Source organism: Lichenostomus cassidix, chromosome 25 (assembly GCF_008360975.1).
Source record: "Lichenostomus cassidix isolate B80296 chromosome 25, HeHo_3.0, whole genome shotgun sequence".
In the NCBI taxonomy this organism is placed as follows: Eukaryota; Metazoa; Chordata; class Aves; order Passeriformes; family Meliphagidae; genus Lichenostomus; species Lichenostomus cassidix.
Genome location: NC_139505.1, coordinates 3,445,002 through 3,461,588, shown reverse-complemented (window position 1 = coordinate 3,461,588; position 16,587 = coordinate 3,445,002). Strand labels below are relative to the sequence as shown.

Sequence of the window (16,587 nt, the reverse complement as noted above, 5' to 3'; positions counted from 1 at the left end):
TTGGGGACACTTGGGGGTGACCAGAGGGTTGGGGACACTTGGGGGTGACCAGAGGGTTGGGGACACTCCATGGTGACATTCCTGCCCCAGAGGCTTGGGGACACTTGGGGGTGACACTCCATGGTGACACTCTCTGTCGCAGAGGGTTGGGGACACTTAGGGGTGACACTCTGTGACCCAGAGGGTAGGTGACAGTCCATGGTGACATTCCCAGGTCCAGAGGGTTGGGGACAGTTCATGGTGACACTCCTGGTGCAGACGGCTAGGGACACTTGGGGGTGACATTCCAGACCCAGGGCGTTGGTGACAGTCCATGGTGACACTCTGTGACCCAGAGGGTTGGGGACGCTTGGCAGTGACACTCTGTGACCCAGAGGGTAGGTGACAGTCCATGGTGACAGTCCCAGGTCCAGACAGCTGGGGACACTTGGGGGTGACCAGAGGGTTGGGGACACTCCATGGTGACACTTTCTGTCCCAGAGGGTTGGTGATGGCAGTGACATTCCCAGACCCAGAGGGTTGGGGACACTTGGGGGTGACAGTCCCAGGTCCAGAGGGTTGGGGACGGTCCATGGTGACACTCACTGACCCAGAGGGTTGGTGGCAGTCCATGGTGACACTCCTGACCCAGAGGGTTGGGGACACTTGGGGGTGACAGTCCCAGGTCCAGAGGGTCGGGGACAGTCCATGGTGACACTGCTGGCCCAGAGCGTTGGGGACACTTGGGGATGATATTCCAGACCCAGAGGGTTGGTGACAGTCCATGGTGACATTCTCTGTCCCAGAGGGTTGGGGACACTTGGAGGTGACATTCCAGACCTAGAGGGTTGGGGACACTCCATGGTGACACTTCCTGACCCAGAGAGTCTCCATCTCAGGATGGGAAATGCTGGGGACCTCAGGGATGGCTGGGAGAGTTGGGATCATCAATGGGATCATCCCTGGGATCATCCCTGGGATCATCGGGATTGGGATTGGGATAATCAATGGGATCATTGGGATTGGGATCCCAAAAGGTTCCTTGGGATCATCATTGGGATCAGGAATTCTCTCCCATCCGGGTCTCAGGATCCCACAGAACCCTTGGGATCATTATTAGGATCAGGAATTCTCTCCATCCGGATCTCAGGATCCCAAATCTTCCTTGGGATCATCATTGGGATCAGGAATTCTCTCCCATCCGGATCTCAGGATCCCAAAGGTTCCCCGCAGGTTCACCCTTTGCCGTGCCTGGAGCTGCTGCCGGGCTGAGCTGCCCTGGGCTGAAATTTGGGATCGTTTGGGACCATCTGGGATTGTTCAGGATCATTTGGGATTATTTGGGATCACCCCAAGGCTCCTGAGCAGCTTTTCCCTGCAAACGCACCGTGCTGAGCTGCCCTGGGATTTGGGATCGTTTGGGATGATTTGTTTGGGATGATTTGAGATTATTTATTTGGGATGATTTGGGGTTCTCTAGGACTCGGGGCGGCACTGGCTGCGAGCAGAGCTGCCCCGGGATTTGGGATCATTTGGGCTGATTTGGGATGGTTTATTTGGGGTTTTTGGGGCGCTGGCTGGGCAGAGCTGCAGGCAGCAGCAGATTTGGGATCCTTTGGGCTGATTTGGGCTGATTTGGGATGGTTTATTTGGGGTTTTTAGGGCGCTGGCTGGGCAGAGCTGCAGGCAGCAGCAGATTTGGGATCATTTGGGCTGATTTGGGATGGTTTATTTGGGGTTTTTGGGGCGCTGGCTGGGCAGAGCTGCAGGCAGCAGCAGATTTGGGATCCTTTGGGCTGATTTGGGCTGATTTGGGATGGTTTATTTGGGGTTTTTAGGGCGCTGGCTGGGCAGAGCTGCAGGCAGCAGCAAATTTGGGATCATTTGGGCTGATTTGGGATGGTTGATTTGGGGTTTCAGGGCGCTGGCTGGGCAGAGCTGCAGGCAGCAGCAGATTTGGGCTGATTTGGGCTGATTTGGGATGGTTTATTTGGGGTTTTTAGGGCGCTGGCTGGGCAGAGCTGCAGGCAGCAGCAGATTTGGGATCCTTTGGGCTGATTTGGGCTGATTTGGGATGGTTTATTTGGGGTTTTTGGGGCGCTGGCTGGGCAGAGCTGCAGGCAGCAGCAGGTCTGGGATCATTGGGGCTGATTTGGGCTGATTTGGGATGGTTGATTTGGGGTTTCAGGGCGCTGGCTGGGCAGAGCTGCAGGCAGCAGCAGATTTGGGCTGATTCGGGCTGATTTGGGATGGTTTATTTGGGGTTTTTGGGGCGCTGGCTGGGCAGAGCTGCAGGCAGCAGCAGGTCTGGGATCATTGGGGCTGATTTGGGCTGATTTGGGATGGTTGATTTGGGGTTTCAGGGCGCTGGCTGGGCAGAGCTGCAGGCAGCAGCAGATTTGGGCTGATTCGGGCTGATTTGGGATGGTTTATTTGGGGTTTTTGGGGCGCTGGCTGGGCAGAGCTGCAGGCAGCAGCAGATTTGGGATCCTTTGGGCTGATTTGGGTTGATTTGGGATGGTTTATTTGGGGTTTCAGGGCGCTGGCTGGGCAGAGCTGCAGGCAGCAGCAGATCTGGCCGCAGATTTGGCTCAGGCGGCCAGAAGCCGCAGCCGGGCGCTGGCAGCTCCGAGCCACGGGCAGCTCCTCCCTGGGCTGGGCCGCGCTGAGCCGCGCTTGGGCAGCGATAAAAACCCCGCGGGCAGCCGGGGAAGGCACAGCTCGGCTCGGCTCGGATCGGATCGGATCGGATCAGCTCGGATCAGCTCGGATCAGCTCGGATCAGCTCAGCTCAACTCGGCTTCAGGCAGCAGCGACAGCGAAAGCTTCAGCCATGGGTAAGGGAGCCCCGGAGCTCTGTCCCCATCCCATCCTGAATCCCGAATCCCGTCCCAAATTCCATCCCATATCCCATCCCATCCCAAATCCCATCAGCACTGCGACCCCAAAGCTCCAGCCATGGGTAAGGGAGTAACGGAGTGACTGCTGGCTTGGGGACAGCTCTGTCACCATCCCAAATCCCATTGATCCCGTCCCAGCTCTGTCCCTTTCCCTGCTCCAGGTGATCCAGAGGGATTTTCCTTCTGGGGCTTCCATCCCATCCTGGCTCTGGGGACATCTCTGTCCCCATCCCAAATCCCATCCCACCCCATCCCCATCCCAGCTCTGTCCCCATCCCTGCTCCCGGAGGTCCAGAGGGATTTTCCCTGCTGGAGCTTCTGTCCCATCCCAGCTCTGTCCCCGTCCCATGCCATCCTAGCTCTGGTGACAGCTCTGTCCCCATCCCATCACAGCTCTGTCCCCATCCCAGCTTTGGTGACAGCTCTGTCCCCATCCCTGCTCAGGGGATTCACGAAGCAGAGGGATTTCCTCTGCTGGAGCTTCCATGCCATCCCAGCTCTGGGTGACACCTTTGTCCCCATCCTGGCTCTGGGGACAGCTCTGTCCCATCCCATCCCAAATCCCATCCCTCCCCATCCCCGCTCTGTCCCCGCTGTCCCTGAGGTGTCCCTGATGGCTCCGGTGGCCCCGAGCAGAGCTCAGCTCCGCGATGTCCCCAAGGTCCCTGTCCCGGAGCTGGGCAGGGCCAGCGCCACCCCAGCAGCTCCCGAGGTGTCCCCAGGCAGGGCTGGGGTGGCCCTGGGGCTGTGCGGGGACAGCAGGGACAGTCTGGAATGGGATCGGGACAGCCGTGGGACAAGGCCAGGCTCATGTGTCCACTCGGTCCCCGTCCCATTGATTCCACCCCATCCCAAATCCCATCCCAAATCCCATTATCCCGTGATCCCAAATCCCCAATCCCAGCCGTGTCCCCGCCAGGCTGACGTGTCCCCTCTGTCCCCATCCCAAATCCCATTGATCCCCAATCCCAGCCGTGTCCCCGCCAGGCTGACGTGTCCCCTCTGTCCCCCAGACAGATGCAGAGCTCAGTGCTACGATTACCCCTCGTGCCCCGAGCCGGTGAAAGGCGAGTGCTGCGAGCGGGGCGGGATTGGGGCTGGGAGGGGAGCATTTGGGGATTTTGGGATTTCCCCGAGCGCAGCGTTCGTGTCAAGCTCCTTCCTTCGTTCTCCGTCGGGAGAATTGCCTGGAATGGGGAGAATTTTGGGATCGCCCCGAGCTCAGCGTTCGTGTCGAGCTCCTCCCTTCATTCCCCACGGGGACAATTCCCTAGAATTTTGGGATTTTGGGATTTCCCCGAGCTCAGGGTTCATCCCCAGCTCCTTCCTTCCCTACCGGGACAATTCCCTGGAATGAGGAGAATTTGGGGGATTTTGGGATCTCCCCGAGCTCAGAGCTCCTCCCGAGCCCCTCCCTTCCTTCCCCACCGGACAATTCCCTGCAATTTGGGGATTTTGGGATCTCCCCGAGCTCCTTCCTCCCTTCCCCACCGGACGATTCCCCGGAATTTGGGGATTTTGGGATCTCCCCGAGCTCCTCCCTCCCTTCCCCACCGGACAATTCCCTGAATTTTTGGGATTTTGGGATCTCCCCGAGCTCCTCCTCCCTTCCCCACCGGACAATTCCCGCACATTCCCCTCTGCCCTTCCTGCCCCAGCAGCTCCCCAGGGCCGCCCGGGGCAGCCGGAGGCAATCGCAGCCTCCGAAATCCATTCCCGGGAGGCTTTCGGGTCCTTTTTTTGGGTTTCCCGGAGCCTTTCGTGTCCCTTTTTTGGGTTTTTGGGCAGTTCGGGTCCCTTATTTGGGTTTCCCGGCTGCTCTCGGGTCCCTTGTTTGGGTTTCCCTGCTTTAGGGTCCCTTTTTTGGATCTCCCGAGTCTCTCGGGTCCCGATTTCGGGTTTCCCGAGTCTCTCAGTTCACTATTTCGGGTTTCCCGAGTCTCTCGGTTCACTATTTCGGGTTTCCCGAGTCTCTCGGGTCCCGGTTTCGGGTTTCCCGATGCTCTCGAGTCCCTTTTAGAGTTTCCCGAGTCTTTCGGGTCCCTTTTTCAGGTTTCCCGAGTCTCTCGGGTCCCTATTTCGGGTTTCCCGAGTCTCTGGGGTCCCGTTTCGGGTTTCCCGAGTCTCTCAGCTCCCTATTTCGGGTTTCCCGAGTCTCTCGGGTCCCTATTTCGGGTTTCCCGAGTCTCTCGGGTCCCTATTTCGGGTTTCCCGAGTCTCTCGGGTCCCTATTTCGGGTTTCCCGAGTCTCTGGGGTCCCTATTTCGGGTCTCCCGAGTCTCTCAGCTCGCTTTTTGGGGTTTCCCGGCTGCTCTCGGGTCCCTTTCGGCTCCCGGCGCGGTCCGAGCGCGGTTTGTGTCGCAGCGCCCCGGGAGGAGGTGGCCTACGTGACCTGCACGTACCGCAGCACCTGCAGCGAGCAGCCTGATTTCCTGGCCACCGTGGACCTCAACCCGCGCTCCGCCCACTACGGCCAGGTGAGGGGACACTGGGGCTGCTGGGGACACTGGGGCTGCTGGGGACACTGGGGATACTGGGGACACTGGGGATACTGGGGACACTGGGGCTGCTGGGGACACTGGGCGGACTGGGGACACTGGGGCTGCTGGGGACATTGAGGCTGCTGGGGACACTGGGGATACTGGGGACACTGGGGATACTGGGGACACTGGGGCTGCTGGGGACACTGGGCGGACTGGGGTGACTGGGGAGGTGCAGTGATACTGGGGTTACTGGGCTGACTGGGCAGGTACAGTGTGCTACTGGGTTTACTGGGAAAGTACAGTGTGATACTGGGATTACTGGGGTTACTGGGCTTAGTGGGCAGGTACAGTGTGGTACTGATCTTACTGGGGTTACTGGACAGCTACAGTGTGTTACTGGGGTTACTGGGATGACTGCGGAGGTACAGAGTGATACTGGGTTTACTGGGCTGACTGGGCAGGTACAGTGAGTTACTGGGCTGACTGGGCAGGTACAGTGTGCTACTGGGATTACTGGGACAGGTAAATGTGCTACTGGGATTACTGGGGCTACTGGCCACATACAGTGTGCTACTGGTTTTATTGGGCCAGGAATCCCCGGGTTGCCCCAATCCCAGTTCCATTCCCATCTTTCATTCCCGGTTTCCCAATCCCGAGGCTCTCCCGGTTCTCATTCCCAGTTCCCCAGGGTCTCTCCCATCGCTCATTCCCAGTTCCCCCGGAGCTCCTCCAGGGCTCATTCCCGGTTCTGCTCCCATCTCTCACTCCCGGTTTCCCCAGTCCCGGGGCTCTCCCGGTTCCCATTCCCGTTTCCCCCGGAGCTCTCCCAGTTCTCATTCCCGGTTCCCATTCCCGATTCCCATCTCTCATTCCCAGTTCCCCCGGAGCTCCCCCGGGGTTCATTCCCAGTTCCCCCGGGTCTCTCCCATCACCCATTCCCGGTTCCCCCGGAGCTCCCCCGGGGCTCATTCCCGGCTCTCCCGGGTCTCTCCCATCCCTCATTCCCGGTTCTCCCGGGTCTCTCCCATCCCTCATTCCCGGTTCTCCCGGGTCTCTCCCATCACCCATTCCCGTTCCCTCGGCTCTCTCCCATCTCCCATTCCCGGTTCTCATTCCCGGTTCCCATTCCCGGCTCTCTCCCATCTCCCATTGCCGTTCCCCAGGTGATCCACCGGCTGCCGATGCCGAATCTCAAGGACGAGCTGCACTGCGCCGGCTGGGCTCTGCCCGGCTGCGGCTGCTTCGAGGGCAGCGCGGCGGCCAAGAGGACCAAGCTGGTGCTGCCCTGCCTCATCTCGTCCCGGATCTACGTGGTGGATGTGGGAGCGCAGTGCCGAGAGCCCAGAATCGTCAAGGTGAGGAGAGGGAGAGGGGAGAGGGAGAGAGGGAGAGAGGGGATGGAGGGAAAAGGGGAAAAAGGGGAGAGGGGAAAGGGAATGGAGGGAAAAGGGGAGAGGAAATGGGGATGAAGGGAAAAGGAATGAAGGACGGAAAGGAAATAGTGAAAGGAAGGAGGGAAAGGAAAGGGAAAGAGGAAGAGAGAAAGAGAGAAAGTAGGAAAGAAGGAAAGCAAGGAGAAAAGGAGGAAGGAAGGAAGGAAGGAAGGAAGGAAGGAAGGAAGGAAGGAAGGAAGGAAGGAAGGAAGGGCAGAAAGCAGAGAGAGAGAGAGAGAGAGAGGAAGGAAGGGAAAGAAGGAACGAAGGGAAAGAAGGAAAGGCAGAAAGGCAGAAAGAGAGAGAGAAAGAAAGGAGATGAAAGGAAAGGGGAAATGAAGAAGGAAAGACAGACAGACAGAAAGAAAGAAAGATAGCGAGAAAGGAATGGAAGAGGAAAGGAGGAAGAAAGGAAGGAAACGAAAAATGTAAGAAGGAAAAAGAAGGAAGGAAAGGGAGGAAGGAAGCCCAGGGCGTGTCCAGGGCTGGGCTGTTCGATCCCAGGGGTTTTCCCAGCTCAGCGATCCCGGGAAAGGCGCCGAGCAGGCAGAGGCTGAAGGTTTCTGTGGATTTTTGCAGATGATCGAGCCCGTGGATGTCTTCTGGAAGACCGACAAAGCTCACCTGGCTACGGCCCGAGCGCTGCCCAACGGGGACATCCTGATCGCCAACATGGGTGATCCTGCGGGCAACGGGAAAGGTGAATTTCCTGCCCCAAATCCCCATTTCCCTGCCGAAATCCCCATTTTCCCCACCAAAATCCCCATTTCCCCGCCCGAAATCCCCATTTCCCTGCCCGAAATCCCCATTTCCCTGCCCGAAATCCCCATTTCCCTGCCCAAAATCCCCATTTCCCTGCCCCGAATCCCCATTTCCCTGCCCCAAATCCCCATTTCCCTGCCCCAAATCCCCATTTCCCTGCCCCAAATCCCCATTTCCCTGCCCCAAATCCCCATTCCTCGAGTCCTGTCACAAACCCCCCAGCCCGGATTTGTCACCTCCCATCCCAGGTGGCTTCGTGGTGCTGGACGGAGAGACCTTCGAGCTGAAGGGCAACTGGGAGAACGAGTGCGAAGTTCCTCCCACCGGACACGACTTCTGGTACCAAGCCAAGCACAACGTGCTGGTCAGCTCGGCCGGGATGGTGCCCAGGCGGGCAGGGCGAGGATTCGACCCCAATGACCTGAAAAAAGGTGGGGACAGGCTGGGGACACTAAACTAGGGGCTGGGCGGGGAGGGAAGGGGGTGATGGCACCGGAGAGGGAGATTTGTGCATCCGGAAAATGAGATTTGTGCCCAGGAGAGGGCGATTTGTGCCCAGGAGAGTCTGATTTGTGTCCCCAGAAAAGGAGATTTTTGCCTCCGGAGAGGAGATTTGATCCTGCATTTCACTGTGCTCTCCCCAAATCTTGCATTTCCCTGTGTTCTCCCCAAATCCTGAATTTCACTGTCTGCTCCCCAAATCCTGCATTTCCCTGGCTGCTCCCCAAATCCTGCATTTCCCTGGCTACTCCTGCTGCTCCCAAATCCTTCCCTAACCCTGCCGCTCACCTTGTTCCCCAAGTCCTGTCCTTTCCCAGTTTATTCTCCCCAAATCCTGTATTCCTCATTTCATTCTCCCCAAATCCTGTATTTCCCAGTTCATCCTCCTCAAATCCTCTATTTCCCGGTTTATTCTCCCCAAATCCTGTTCTTTCCCAGTTTATTCTTCCTCCAGTCCTGCATTTCCCAGTTTATTGTCCCCATCCTCTCTTCCCCTGATACTTTTCCCACTTCATCCTCCCCAAATCCTGTTCTTTCCCATTTCCTTCTCCCCAAATCCCGCATTTCCCATTTCCTTCTCCCCAAATCCTGTTCTTTCCCATTTCCTTCTCCCCCAAATCCTGTTCTTTCCCATTTCCCTCTCCCTAATCCCGCATTTCCCATTTCCCTCTCCCCAAACCCTGCATTTCCCATTTCCCTCTCCCCAATCCCGCATTTCCCATTTCCCTCTCCCCAATCCCGCATTTCCCATTTCCCTCTCCCCAAATCCCGCATTTCCCATTTCCCTCTCCCCAAATCCCGCATTTCCCATTTCCCTCTCCCCAAATCCCGCATTTCCCATTTCCCTCTCCCCAATCCCGTCTCTCCCGTGTCCCCAGGGGTCTTCGGGCGCCGCCTGAACGTGTGGAACCTGTCGTGCCGCAGCCTCACGCAGTGCTTCGACCTGGGCGAGGATTCTCTGCCGCTCACCGTCAGGTTCCTGCACAACCCCGAGGCCGCCGAGGGCTACGTGGGCTGCGCGCTGAGCGGAGTCATCTACCGCTTCTTCAAATCCTGCGAGGCGAGTCAGGGGAGCGAGAGAGAGCGGGGAGAGAGAGGGGAGGGAGCGGGATGAGCTCGGGGTGTCCTGGACTGGGACCGGAATGAGCCCGGGATGAGCTCGGGATGTCCTGGATGGGGATAAACTCGGGATGTCCTGGATTGGGATCCGGATGAGCTCGGGGTGTCCCGGATTGGAATTGGGATTGGAATGAGCTCGGGGTGTCCTGGACTGGGACAGGGATGGGATCGGAGTGTCCTGGATTGGGATCGGGATGAGTTTGGGGTGTCCTGGATTGGGATCGGGGAAGGAGCGAGCGGAAAGCGGAGCGGGGAGGGAGCGGGATGAACTCGGGGAGTCCTGGATTGGGATCCGGATGAGTTTGGGGTGTCCCGGATTGGGATCGGGGAAGGAGCGAGCGGAAAGCGGAGCGGGATGAACTCGGGGAGTCCTGGATTGGGATCCGGATGAGCTCGGGGTGTCCTGGATTGGGACCGGGATGGGATTGGGGTGTCCTGGATTGGAATTGGGATCGGGATGAGCTCGGGGTGTCCTGGATTGGGATCGGGGAGAGATCGGGATGAGCTCGAGGGAGCGGGGATGGAGCGGGGAGAGAGCGGGATGAGCTCGGGGTGTCCCGGATCGGGACAGGGATGGGATCGAGGTGTCCCGGATTGGGATCGGGATGAGCTCAGGGTGTCCTGGATTGGGATCGGGATGAGTTTGGGGTGTCCCGGATTGGGATCGCGGAGGCAGCGAGCGGAAAGCGGAGCGGGGAGCGAGCGGGATGAGCTCGGGGTGTCCTGGATTGGAATCGGAATGAGCTCGGGGTGTCCTGGATTGGTACCGGGATAGGACAGGGATGAGCTCGGGGTGTCCAGGATCGGGACTGGGATTATCCTGGAGGTCCCGGATGCTCCCGTTCTGTCCCGGGTGATCCCGTTCTGTCCCGTTCTGTCCCGTTCTGTCCCGTTCTGTCCCGGGATGACTCCCGTGGCTCAGCCGTGTCGCTGTCCCCGCAGAGAGACACGTGGGCTGTGGAGGAGGTGATCCGCATTCCGCCCAAGGACGTCACCGGCTGGATCATGCCCAAGATGCCAGGTGAGCTGCCGAGCCGTGCCGTGCTGAGCCGAGCCGAGCCGAGCCGAGCCGAGCCGAGCCGAGCCGAGCCGAGCCGTGCCGAGCCGAGCCGAGCCGAGCCGGGCCGTGCCGAGCCGAGCCGAGCCGAGCCGAGCCGAGCTGTGCTGAGCCGAGCCTTGCCGAGCCGAGCCGAGCCGAGCCGTGGCTGCCACAGCCTCATGGGGGCCCCAAAGCCTTGCTGATCCCCAAATCATGACTGACCCCAAATCTGGCTGAAAGCAAATCATGTCTGACCCCAAATTCTGGTAGATCCCCAGACGATCTGCCCCAAATCCTGACAGATCCCAAATCCTTGATCCCTGACCCCAAATCTTGATTGAACCCAAATCCTGCTTGGCCCCGAAGCCTGGCTGACCCCAAATCCTGCCTGATCCCAAATCTTGACAGACCCCAAATCCTTGATCCCTGACCCCAAATCCTTGATCCCTAACCCCAAATCCCCAATCCCTGATCCCAAATCCCCAATCCTTGACCCCAAATCCCCGATTTCTGACCCCAAATCCCCAATCCCTGACCCCAAATCCCCTATTTCTGCCCCCAACCCCTCGCTGTCCCCCTGTCCCGCAGCGTTCATCGCCGACCTGGTGATCAGCCCCGACGATCGCTACCTGTTCGTGAGCAATTGGCTGCACGGCGACATCCGGCAGTACGAGCTGGGCAGGAACTGCAAGCCGCGCCTGGTGGGGCAGGTGAGGGCAGCCCGGGGGGCACGGGGGGCACGGGGCACGGCGGGGACACGGCCGGGCGCTCGGTGCCACCCCCGGGGTCCCGCCGTGTCCCTCGTGTGCCCGCAGGTGTTCGTGGGGGGAAGCATCCTGCGCGGGGGTCCTGTCACCGTGTGCAGGGACGAGGAGCTCAAGTGCCAGCCGGAGCCGCTTGTCATCAAGGTGAGCTCACCTGGGTGCGAGTGTGAACTCACCTGAGCTCACCTGAGTGTGTGTGTGTGAGCTCACCTGAGTGTGTGTGAGTGTCACCGTGTGCAGGGACGAGGAGCTCAAGTGCCAGCCGGAGCCGCTTGTCATCAAGGTGAGCTCACCTGAGCGTGAGTGTGAACTCACCTGAGTGTGTCTGTGAGTGTGTGTGTGTGCTCACCTGAGCTCACCTGAGTGTGTGTGTGAACTCACCTGAGTGTGTGTGAGTGTGTCTGTGCTCACCTGAGCTCACCTGAGTGTGTGTGAGTGTGTCTGTGCTCACCTGAGCTCACCTGAGAGTGTGTGAGTGTCACCGTGTGCAGGGACGAGGAGCTCAAGTGCCAGCCGGAGCCACTTGTCACCAAGGTGAGCTCACCTGGGTGGGAGTGTGAGCACCTGAGTGTGAGTGTGATCTCACCTGTGTGTGTGTGAGTGTGAGCTCACCTGAGTGTGTGTGAGTGTCACCGTGTGCAGGGACGAGGAGCTCAAGTGCCAGCCGGAGCCGCTTGTCATCAAGGTGAGCTCACCTGGGTGCGAGTGTGAGCACCTGAGTGTGTGTGTGAGTGTGAGTGTGAACTCACCTGAGCTCACCTGAGTGTGTGTGTGTGTGTGTGTGCTCACCTGAGTGTGTCTGTGCTCACCTGAGCTCACCTGAGTGTGTGTGTGAGTGTGCTCACCTGAGTTCACCTGAGTGTGTGTGTGAGTGTGTGTGCTCACCTGAGTTCACCTGAGTGTGTGTGAGTGTGAACATGTGCAGGGACGAGGAGCTCAAGTGCCAGCCCGAGCTGCTCGTGGTCAAGGTGAGCTCACCTGGGTGTGAGTGTGAGCTCACCTGAGTGTGTAAGTGTGAGTGTGAGCTACCTGGGTGAATGTGAATGTGCTCACCTGGGTGAATGTGAACGTTCTCACCTGGGCGTGGGCGGAGCCTGCTGGGACCTCAGGCTGATCTCACCTGTTCTCACCTCAGGCTGCTCTCAGCTGCTCTGCTCTCACCTGGACTGACCCGACCTGTTCTGATCTTATCTGCTGCTCTGATGAGTTCCTGTTCTACTCTCTAATTAACTAATTGCTCCGTTCCTCTGCTCTCCTCCCACTACTGAACTACTCCTGCTTTCTCCCTCTCTTATTTAGTCGTGATCTGATCCTGCTCTACTCCTGCTCTACTCCTGCTCTACTCCTGCTCTGCTCCTGCTCTACTCCTGCTCTACTCCTGCTCTACTCCTGCTCTGCTCCTGCTCTGCTCCCGATCTACTGCTCTGCTCCTTCTCCTCCTGTCCCTGCTCCTGCTGGGATGCATTCCCAGTGTCCCCCAATCCACTCCCAGTCCCCCCAGTATCCCCGCTGTCTCCCCACAGTGCAAGCATGTGTGTTCCCAGTCCCTCCAGTATCCATTCCCAGTTCCCCCAGTGTCCATTCCCAGTCCCCCCAGTCCATTCCCAGTCCCCCCAGTGTCCCTCCCCAGTGCAAGTGCGTGTTCGGCGGCCCCAGTGTCCCCAGTGTCCATTCCCAGTCCATTCCCAGTACCCCAGTGCCCCCAGTATCTCCACTGTCCCTCCCCAGTGCAAGCGCGTGTTCGGCGGCCCCAGTATCCATTCCCAGTCCCCCCAGTATCCCCAGTATCCCCAGTATCCCCAGTACACTGTCCGTTCCCAGTGCAAGCGCGTGTCCGGCGGCCCCAGTGTCCATTCCCAGTGCCCCCAGTATCCATTCCCAGTCCCCCCAGTGTCCATTCCCAGTGCCCCCAGTATCCATTCCCAGTCCATCCCCAGTATCCATTCCCAGTATCCCCAGTATGCCCCCTGTCCGTTCCCAGTGCAAGCGCGTGTTCGGCGGCCCCAGCCAGCTGCAGCTCAGCCTGGACGGGAAGCGACTCTACGTGACCAACTCGTTCTACAGCACGTGGGATCAACAGTTCTACCCCAGCATGGTCAGGTGAGAGCTGCGCCGGGACAGGTGGGCGGGACGGGACGGGAACGGGACGGGAATGGGAACGGAACGGGAACGGGAACGGGCCGGGGGCGGCGAGGGGCGGGGAAGGGGCGGGGAAGGGACAGCGACCCCCCCGGGATCTGCCGGAGCTGCTGCCGGATGGGATGGGATGGACAGAGCTGGGATGGCATGGACTGGGCTGGGATGGGATGGACTGGGATGGGATGGACAGAGCTCAGGGTAGCTGGGATGGGATGGACTGGGATGGACAGAGCTCGGGGGAGCTGAGCTGGGCCGGCCTGAGGTGTGCTGAGCATGAAATCCAGGGGAATTCGGGATCCAAACATCCCCGATCCCATCCTGCCCTCATTATCCATCGGGAATTCAGACCCCAAATCCCCAACCCCAAATCCCCAATCCCCTCTCCCCCTGTCCCCCTGTCCCGCTGTCCCCCCGTGCCGGGCGCTGTCCCCCTTGGCCAAGGCGCTGTCGCTGTCACAGGGAGGGCTGAGAGTGAATCCCGAATTCAGGGATCAATCCTGATCAATCCTCAACCAATAACAACTATCAATTAATTAACTACTAATTCCCCGCAGGGAGGGCTGAGAGTGAATCCCGAATTCAGGACATTGATGATGAATCAATAATAACAATTGCTAATTATTAACTAATTAATTAATGGTTAATTACCCCCAGGGAGGGCTCGGTGATGCTGCAGCTGGACGTGGACACGGAGCAGGGAGGGCTGAGAGTGAATCCCGAATTCAGGACACTGATGATCAATCGATCAATCAATCCTCAATCAATAATAACTATTAACTAATTAATTAACGGTTAATTCCCCCAGGGAGAGCTCGGTGGACACGGAGCAGGGAGGGCTGAGAGTGAATCCCGAATTCAGGACATTGATGATCAATCAATCCTCAACCAATGACAACTACTAATTAATCATTAATTAATCGATTCCAGGGAGGGCTCGGTGATGCTGCAGCTGGACGTGGACACGGAGAAGGGAGGCCTGGCGGTGAACAGGAACTTCCTGGTGGATTTCGGCAAGGAGCCGCACGGCCCTTGCCTGGCTCACGCCATTCGCTTCCCCGGCGGCGACGCCAAATCGGAGCCTCTGCCCTGAGCGAGCCGCGGCAGCTCCGCCCTGCCCTGCTGGCCCTGCGGCGAGCTGGCCCTGCGGCGAGCGGGGGGGCGGCGGGGGGCCGGGGGGGTGATGGGGCTGCGGGGGGCTGGGGAGTGGAGGGGGTTGGGGTGTCCTGGGGGATTTGGGGTTTGGGGTCCCTGGGGGATTTGGGGTGCTCTGGGGGATTGAAGGGTTTGGGATCCCCTGGGGGATTCCAAACTTTGGGGTCCCTTGGGGGGTTGCGGGGTTTGGGGTGATTCCGGGACTTGGGGTCCCTTGGGGATTCTGGGTTTGGGATCCCCTAAGTAATTCCAAAGTTTGGGATGCCTAGTTGATTGCAGGGTTTGGGATCCCTAAGGTGATTCCGAGTTGGGAATCCCTGGGTGATTCTGGGATTTGGGGTCCCTTGGGGGGTTGCAGGGTTTGGGGTGTCCTGGGTGATTCCGGCATCTGGTATCCCTGAGAGATTCCGGGGTTTGGGATCCCTAAGTAATTCCAAAGTTTGGGATCCCTAGTTGATTGCAGGGTTTGGGATCCCTAAGGTGATTCCCGGATTTGGGATCCCTGAGTAATTCCAAAGTTTGGGATCCCTAGTTGATTGCAGGGTTTGGGGTCCCTGAGGTGATTCCGAGTTGGGAATCCCTGGGTGATTCTGGGATTTGGGATGCCCTGGGGGATTCCAGGATTTGGGGTCCTCTAGGGGATTCCTGGATTTGGGATCCCTAGCTGATTGCAGGGTTTGGGATCTTCTGGATGATTCTGGGATCTGGTATCCCTGGGGGATTCCAGGTTTGGGATCCCCTAAGTGATTCCAAACTTTGGGGTTTCCTGGGTGATTGCAGAGTTTGGGATCCTTGGGTGATTCCAGGCTTTGGGATTCCCTAAGGGATTCCGGGACTTGGGGTGTCCTGAGTGATTCCGGATTTGGGATCCCCTGGGACATTCCAGAGTTTGGGATCTCCTAGGTGATTGAAGAATTTGTGCCCCCTGAGCGATTCTGGATTTGGGGTCCTCTGGGTGATTCCAGAGTTTGGGATCCCTAATTGATTCCAGAGTTTGGGATCCCCTGGGCTGTTGGCTTTGGGATCCCCTGGGCTATTCCAGCCTTTGGGATCTCCGTTCCCGCTGGAATCTCCATCCCGCTCCGGGCAAAGCAGCGCCAGGAGCCGCGAGCTCTGCGGGACATTCCGGAACATTCCTGGAGCTTTCCCGGGAATCAATCAATCAATCAATCAATGCCGAGCCCTTTGCCCGGGAATCAATCAATCAATCAATCAATCCTGAGCCCTTTGCCCGGGAATCAATCAATCAATCAATCAATCCCGAGCCCTTTGCCCGGGAATCGATCAATCAATCAATCAACGCCGAGCCCTTTGCCCGGGAATCGATCAATCAATCAATCAATCCCGAGCCCTTTTCCCGGAATCGATCAATCAATCAATCAATGCCGAGCCCTTTGCCCGGGAATCGATCAATCAATCAATCCCAAGCCCCTTTCCCAATGCTGCTTTTCCCGGAATCAATCCCGAGCCTTTTCCTGACTCTGCTGCTTTTCCTGGGAATCAATCAATCGATCAATCAATCACTCCCGACCCTTTTCCCCTTTCCCAGGAATCAATCAATCAATCAATCAATCAATCCCGACCCTTTCCCTGGAATCAATCAATCAATCAATCAATCAATCCCTCAGCCTCTTCCTTTCCTCTGCTGTAGAATCAATAAAGTTTTTCCTGCATCAGCCGAAGCTTCCTGACTCTCATTCTCTGCTGCTTTTCCAATCAATCAATAATCAATCAATCACTCCTGACCCTTTCCCCTTTCCCTGGAATCAATCAATCAATCAATCAATCACTCCTGACCCTTTTCCTGACTCTGCTGCTTTTCCTGGGAATCAATCAATTAATCACTCCCGAGCCTTTTCGCCTTTCCTAGAATCAGTCAATCAATCAATCAATCAATCACTCCTGACCTTTTCCCCTTTCCCTGGAATCAATCAATCAATTAATCAGTCAATCCTGAGCCCTTTTCTCCTTTACCTGGCAATCAATCAATCAATCACTCAGAGAATTTTCCCCTTTCCCTGGAATCAATCAATCAATCAATCACTCCTGACCACTTTCCCAGGAATCAATCAATCAATCGCTCCTGACCCTTTCCCCCTTTTCCCATCAATCAATCAATCAATCAATCACTCCCAACCCTTTTCCCCTTTCCCAGGAATCAATCAATCAATCAATCACTCAGAGCCTTTTCCCCTTTCCCTGAAATCAATCAATCAATCAATCAATCACTCCTGACCCTTTTTCCCAGGAATCAATCAATCAATCAATCAATTCTGGCAGGGCAGCAAAGAAAAGCCAAAAAATTCCTCAAAACAT

General features: G+C 57.6%; 1 protein-coding gene and 2 long non-coding RNA genes across 5 annotated transcripts in view; 2 read left to right on the top strand and 1 right to left on the bottom strand.

Annotated features, from left to right (window-relative positions):
- Positions 1-16,587, top strand: part of LOC146427365 (uncharacterized) — a 55,674-nt gene that overhangs the window by 24,084 nt on the left and 15,003 nt on the right. The gene's annotated exons all lie outside the window — the stretch shown is intronic.
- LOC146427366 (methanethiol oxidase-like) overlaps positions 5,245-16,587 on the top strand; it is a 23,100-nt gene continuing 11,757 nt past the window's right edge. The window contains exons 1-10 of one of the 2 annotated variants that reach the window (XM_085082650.1): positions 5,248-5,356; positions 6,526-6,717; positions 7,375-7,495; positions 7,806-7,988; positions 8,937-9,118; positions 10,120-10,198; positions 10,805-10,926; positions 11,032-11,124; positions 12,962-13,080; positions 14,047-14,252. In XM_085082650.1, the coding sequence (XP_084938776.1) occupies positions 6,544-6,717; positions 7,375-7,495; positions 7,806-7,988; positions 8,937-9,118; positions 10,120-10,198; positions 10,805-10,926; positions 11,032-11,124; positions 12,962-13,080; positions 14,047-14,209 (1,236 nt within the window). In that variant the 5' untranslated portion in view covers positions 5,248-5,356; positions 6,526-6,543 and the 3' untranslated portion in view covers positions 14,210-14,252. Of the gene's footprint in view, positions 5,357-6,525; positions 6,718-7,374; positions 7,496-7,805; positions 7,989-8,936; positions 9,119-10,119; positions 10,199-10,804; positions 10,927-11,031; positions 11,125-12,961; positions 13,081-14,046; positions 14,253-16,587 lie in introns of those variants that run through there. The other variant, XM_085082649.1, reaches the window with a different exon arrangement.
- Positions 15,780-16,587, bottom strand: part of LOC146427362 (uncharacterized) — a 53,512-nt gene continuing 52,704 nt past the window's right edge. For both annotated transcript variants that reach the window (XR_014856535.1, XR_014856536.1), the window contains exons 2-3: positions 16,409-16,417; positions 15,780-16,069 (exon numbers count right to left, since the gene is read on the bottom strand). This is a non-coding gene — a long non-coding RNA (uncharacterized LOC146427362). The remainder of the gene's footprint in view (positions 16,070-16,408; positions 16,418-16,587) is intronic.